This window comes from Oreochromis aureus, linkage group 2 (assembly GCF_013358895.1).
Source record: "Oreochromis aureus strain Israel breed Guangdong linkage group 2, ZZ_aureus, whole genome shotgun sequence".
Taxonomy (NCBI): domain Eukaryota; kingdom Metazoa; phylum Chordata; class Actinopteri; order Cichliformes; family Cichlidae; genus Oreochromis; species Oreochromis aureus.
Window position 1 is genome coordinate 4570744 of NC_052943.1, and position 6497 is coordinate 4577240.

At 42.3% G+C, this 6497-nt stretch overlaps 1 protein-coding gene across 2 annotated transcripts; it reads right to left on the reverse strand.

Annotated features, from left to right (window-relative positions):
* Positions 1–354: 354 nt before the first annotated feature.
* cysltr1 (cysteinyl leukotriene receptor 1) lies at positions 355–3375 on the reverse strand. Of its 2 annotated transcripts, none has more exons than XM_031751425.2 (2): positions 3235–3375; positions 355–2480 (listed from the first exon to the last, which is right to left on the reverse strand). In XM_031751425.2, exon 2 carries the CDS (start codon positions 2470–2472, stop codon positions 1438–1440), a length of 1035 nt encoding a protein of 344 aa, XP_031607285.1. In that variant the 5' UTR covers positions 2473–2480; positions 3235–3375; the 3' UTR covers positions 355–1437. The 2 variants fall into 2 exon arrangements, with proteins under 2 accessions (XP_031607285.1, XP_031607284.1); XM_031751424.2 differs by having other exon boundaries at positions 355–2483.
* Between the last annotated feature and the right edge of the window lie 3122 nt (positions 3376–6497).

Sequence of the window (6497 nt, forward strand, 5' to 3'; positions counted from 1 at the left end):
GAAAAAAACAAACATTGGGCACAGAGTGTCGATAAAAGAGTTGACAAATCAGATGATCGTCCAGCGTGCCAACTATTTTGGGAGATGGGGTTGTATGCTCACATACCATACAAATGGTCATATGACTTATATGTTTCTCACAAATTCAATTTGTGAAAGATCTCCACAGTTTCTAGAAATGCAAACAGTGGCTCATTGTTTTTCTAAAAAGATACTATGGCAAGGGAGACAATGAGCTGTACACAAGAACCAACAATATTTGTACTGGTGTTGACCCCCAGTGGCCGGAGGGTGTAGCTGCTCGTAAGGGCTCTGGGAATTTAATAGACTTTTATGACAAACGATCAGTTTGAATAAACACATACAGAATCTTTTATTAATGCAGTTATTATACATGGCTTGAAAAATTGCTTGAATACAGCAACATATTTTCATGTGCTTAAACGAATAGTTGGACATTTTGGGTAATAAATGTTGCTTATTTTTGCTATCGTCAGGTAGTAAATAGACTGGCACCATTCTCATGTTGCTATGTGAAAGTGACGTTTAATTCAGCATAAAGCTAAAGCTGTAAACATTAGAGGGATTAAATATGTGCACTGAGTAGTGAGCCTTACAGACACCTGTAGGTGGATGTGTTACCTGTGGAGAGCGCCATGCAAGCTATTTACTCCCTTTTCCAGTCATTGGCTGCAGTTTCACATGAGTACGCTCTTCATCTCCCAAAATGTCAACTATTGCTTTAGAGGTACCCTCTAAATCCGCAAACCTTCCTCCAGATTACACTGTAAAAATGTGAAATATTTATTACTATTTATACATTTTAAAAAAAGAAAATAAATGTCCAAAATGTGTAGAAATCTCAGAGTAAACCAAAACACATAAACTAAGACAGGAAATGATGATAACTCGTACTGAAAAACCAGAAATCAAAGTAATGTTTCCACAAAGTCGTGTGAAAAATAAAAGCGACAGCATAGAGTAGAATAATTACAAAGGAAAGTAAATAACCACAGTCTTTACCATACTGCTCTTTCTACAGTATTCACCATGAGGCAGAGGTTAACCCTTCATATGCAAGTTACAAAGTTCGAACCTTGACCTTCTTGAACCTTCAAATAAAAAATCATAGCCTACTACACCATCATATAAATACATTCATGCAGTGACACAACATATATATTTGCATTTACACCACAACCTTTAGAACACAACAGGCTACATTATACTGGAAATATATAACATCACTTAAATATTTAACAAATACTTTGACATAATAAATATCAACTTACGTGAGGATCATCCTCTGGAGACATTCTGTTTAAATACTTAAAACTGTCAACATTTTTAAACTTCTGTCTTCTGTCCGCATGAGAGCACTAGTCACTCTAAGCCTGATAAAATGTTCTCGTTGACAACTTGTCTTCGTGGTGCCATTTAACCGGTCTTCAGCTGTTGGTTTTCGCCTGACTCTGAAGCCATGATGGGCTTTCGCCTGTCTGTGCGTTGCATAGTGCTTGCCTTCATGGATTGGCGCAGCGAGGACAGCCGGCTGCGGAAACCCTCCCCAGAGAAGAAGTAAAGCAGCGGATCGAAACAGGAGTTGGCAGCAGCCAGGCACAGCGTCACCACCACAGACTTCTGCATGGAAACGTTCTCGCAGTGGGTAGTGTCCCCCCGAGACAGAAAGTTCAGGTGCACGGTGCGCTGCACGTGGTAAGGCATGAAGCTGACCAGAAAGGTCAGCAGGACGATGACAATCATCCGGATGGCTCTGGTGCCTGTGCCCCGCTGACGGCGGGCAGCGTGGGTGCGGGAAAGCAGGGTTCGGACTATGCCAGCGTAGCAAAGTATGATGACCAGAAAGGGCAGGACAAAGCCCACCATCAGCGACACATAGTTCAGCGCCATTAGTTTCTTCAAGCTTTTCCCAGGTGGAGGTGGCTCGAAGCATTTGGTTTTATTCGTTACCGGATCAAACTTCTGGCCAGATATCAAGAAGGGTGAGGATAAAAGACAGATCACTACCCAGATAGCACCGCAAACAAGGCGTGCACGGTTCTCTGTCACCAGCCGCAGGTTCTGCACAGGGAAAACAATAGCCAAGAAACGTGTGAAAGACATAGCTGCCATGAAGTAAATACTACAGTACAGGTTTACATAGAGGGCGTAAGAGCTGATACGACAGAGAAAGTCCCCCTCATGCCAGTCTCCCTTTCTGACATAGTAGAGAACTCGCAGCGGCAGCGTCATAACGCACAGCAGATCAGATACAGCCAGGTTCAGCATGTAGACGTGAAAGGGCGAGCTCTGGCGATACGTTCTGATAAGCACCACCAGGGCAAAGCCATTCCCAACCAGGCCTAGAACTGTGATGAGGGAGTAGGCTGTTGAGTACACCTGGTTACGGAAGTCATCGATGGACTCGCACCGGCTGGAGTTGTCCTGCAAGCCGTCTGTCACATTCTCCATTTGTGTAGCTGCTGAGACAGAGGGAAAGCGCATTATGAGCGTGCATAAGAATGTGTAAATGAAAGTGGTTCAAGCCCCCAGAAAATATGCATATGAGAAAACAAAAACGCAGAGCTGTGTAAAGTGCTGTAACCCTAATGTGGTAGATTGTTTCTCAGATAGTCTGTGAGCCTGTCGTGCAAATCTGGAAGAAACACCGAAAACAGATAAGCACTTTTGACCTCCATCCTGTCACATGGTAAAGCTTCTGTTTTTGGTTTCATAAGCTAAGGTCTCTTTTAGATGCAGGTCTTGTGAAATGTTGAGACACTGTTCATAGTGAGCACTTGTCACAGACTCATTATTGACAGATGGATCACATTCTGTCAGACTCCACTTCACTAGAGGGCAAATTGTTTCATTTAGCAATGTACACGTCAGGTGATAAATTATTAAGGAGCGTGCATATTTGTTATGTAACGCACCGTGCACCTGAGCGTAACTCTAATGCACGTTCACTACTGTGAAGCTAAAAACTCATTGATTCAGTTTCAGTAAACAGACTTTCTGTTGCTCTTTCACTTTTAATTGAAAGACGTTCACAAAGCACTCTTTAAATTAACAAATGCAATATTTGCACCGCTCAGACAATGAGTGGTAACTTCTAACAATAAGCTTACACGCTGCTGAGCACTTTCTCTGTCGCCCACAGCTGTTAGTAAAAGTATAAATAAAACCCACATTCCAGCAAATTCAACTCCAGCTAAGGCATGTTCTCCTTACCGGTGAATTCTTGTTTTCATAAACCGCGGCTGGTATGTCGATCTTCACTCCCGCTTGACGTCCGCAATCACAATGCTGCCTCAGACCGACTGCCTGCTTCATCTACCAGATGTTGTCACAGTAATAGAATGATGCTGCGTCTTCAGAGGCTCACTTTGAAAGCAAGTCGAAGTGGGGCTGGTCTTTCCCTTTAACCACGCAGCACAGTCACATCAAACTCAGTGACATCACAAACACTTTAGCTCATGCACAGATGCGGGTGGGGGGAAACCACTGTAAAGGTGGTACTTCTTTGCTGTAGGCAATATTGTGCTGTCATTTGCCAAAATTTGTTACTGATATTTTTTTCCTGCCAGTTACTGGTTTATCCTGATAGGCCAGTATCTGCTTCTGCTGAACACACACCCTAAACCCATATTTTCCACGCACTTCACACTTTCCTGGTGCAATGCAAACACCATCACTTCTTTATTTATTTTCTCATATTTCCCCCTTAGATGGTTATATCAGCCTGCCTGACCTGTTCGAGTCTCACACCTTGTTGACACAGCAACTTCTAACAACATATTGTGTACATAGTGTCTAATTTCACCGGGCATTGTATGAAAAGCGTTGAGAAATAGAAACACTTAAAGTCTTTGCTTTAGGTGACATCGGTGCTTATGTCTAGTCGCTTTGTAATGAACGTGTTGTTTAGGATGTAGCTGTCGACTAAACTGGTGAGTTTAGCGCAGCTGTTTCGTCTGAACATGTCGACTACAAGTTGGAACTCGGGTTGACACAGGTGATGATGATGATTAGGTCAAAAGAAAGGAGATGCAGAGATAGTTGTTTACCCCAAAAGAAGGAAAACACAACAACATCATCAACAGCTGTTGTGCTGCATTTCCTTTGTATATTGCCAATGAGCGTGGTTTACGCTAAGTTAATGGAGTGCGGATGCTGCAGTGGAAATGGGCAAACTCATTTTCACAGTTGAACGGCCTTTGGGATGGAAGGGCAAGATAATTCATCTGTAACCCATTTAGTGGTTCAGCACCAGCAAAGAAAAACAAAGGCGTCTGTGTCATTAACATGATAAGACAATCAGTTATGTATTAGCTTGAAAGTGCATTAGCGCCAAACGCAGGGAGTAATGATGGGTAGGTGGGGGCAGGGCTTTTGAGACGTTGAAAGATGTTGAGAGGACATTTGTGTGTTTTTCTGAGTCATTCCATTTTACATTCCACGAAATACGAGCGCCAGAAACTGAAAAACTTACAAAGTGTTTACCACATGTAGCTGTTCTTTGTGTGACTTCAATGAGATTTGACTCTAAATGTTGGCAACAAATGCTTTCCTCCGCCATCGCAAAACTTAATGGCGCATTGAGGAATCTCGAGTCGCATCTAGAGCATTAATCAGTACATCAAAGTGCACATAGGCGGTGGCAGACTCAAAAACACTTGCCCGACAGATTAAAGTTATCTGTTTGCATCTGTGAGCGTGCACTTGAAAACAACTGGTGATGAACCCGAGTGCACTTTGTGGATTCTGAACTGTGGTTTCTTTGTGGATCATAATTGTATTGATCTGCAAAATGCAATAAAACAATCCGATGTGGGCGGGAAGTGGAGACGCTTAGCATGTTGAGTGCATCATCCCAGATTTACCTCATTTACTCAGAATTTTACAAGACTGACTGAAATCGCTCATTTACACAGACCTCTTTTGCTGTCTCGCCTCAGCATTTCCAGCTAACTTGTAGCTCTTTGAAAAAGACAAAAAAGACGAGCCTTGTTTCCCGGTTGCCATGGTTGCGACAGCTGTGTAATTGCTGATTGCTATGTTCTTCCTGCGCCTGTGTGCGTTCCCTCCAGGTGCTCTGGCTTCCTACAGTGACCCAAAGACATGCGTAAAGGTTTACTTGTTAGTTCTAAATTGGCCGTGGGTGTAAACATGACCTGAGTGGCGAGTATTCTGTTTATTACCCATTTTCAGCTAGGATAAGATCAAGTCCTTCCAAGCTAGATATGCAGCTAAATATATGAATAGCTACGGATAGATGCTGCTATGGAGAAAATTAAGCTTTATTAGCCACACAAGTTAGATATTCTGACTTTTTAGCCTGTGTTTGAGCGCTATCAGCGTATCAGTTTTAGTTTATCTTGCATGCTAAATTTTCTGTGATGGTCATAGGGCAACACAGTGATTAGCACTGCTGCCTCAGCACGAGAAGGTCCATGTGCTTGCTGGGATTTTTCTGTGTGCAGTTTGCATGTTCTCCGAGTGCTAACATGCATGCTAAGCTAACGATGATTCTAAATTGGCTTTAGGTGTGAATATTAGCGTGAGCAGTTGTCTGCCTCTCTGTGTTAGCCACCCACCTGTAACCCTGAATTTGATAAGGGGAAGAAAATAGATGGATGGACAAGAACAGATGGACGTTCACTAGCTAGTTGCTAGGCTTGATGCTAAGTATGTGGCTTACACTGGGTTAGCAATGATTGGGGAAACAAATAACCCACTAAAAAAGAGGAAGCGCTGACACAGCTGACTTATCTGTGGGTTAACGCTCACATTTGGAAAAAAAAAACACTAAACATAAAAGCGTGTTTAAAGCAGTCGCCGCACTGTAAACTGGAACACAGACTTCTTTTGTGTCAAGTATTAATGCTAGAAGAAACAATCATGACTTCTTTTGGTAGTAGTCGCAAAATTTAGGTATTACTCTTGTCAACTTGTGTTTATTGGATGTAGCCACCCTACATACTTGAAATGGGCCCAACAACACTTATGACTTCACAGCAGCTCCAGTCCTTTCATGGAAACAAAAGCAGCCGCCATTCCTCATCATGAACTAATAGACCTTAATTTAATTAAATACTTTTAAACCACTGTTGAGTCTGTCATTATTCACCTCCATAATTTCCACAATTAGCTGTTGTAGATTAAAGAGAGATCTTGTGAGATTCAAAGCACCCTTAAATATGTGGGTAATCCCCTTAAACTCAAATCTGTTTCAAATCATATGAGAAAGAAAGTCTTCATAGATTAATGTGATACCTGACTTTAAAAATGGTCCGTTCTGTGGGCTTTTGCAGAGCCGGTGCTATCGTGCAGATGTTTATGTAGGTCACTTTATCTCTGAAATTACCACTTACCTCAGCACTTACCTCTGAGATAGAACCCTGCCAGAACAGTCATAGGAAACAAACAACATGTAAAGCTTTGTGGTTTTCTAGGAGCTGACATTGTTCGTGCATGAATACAGAGTTCTTGGT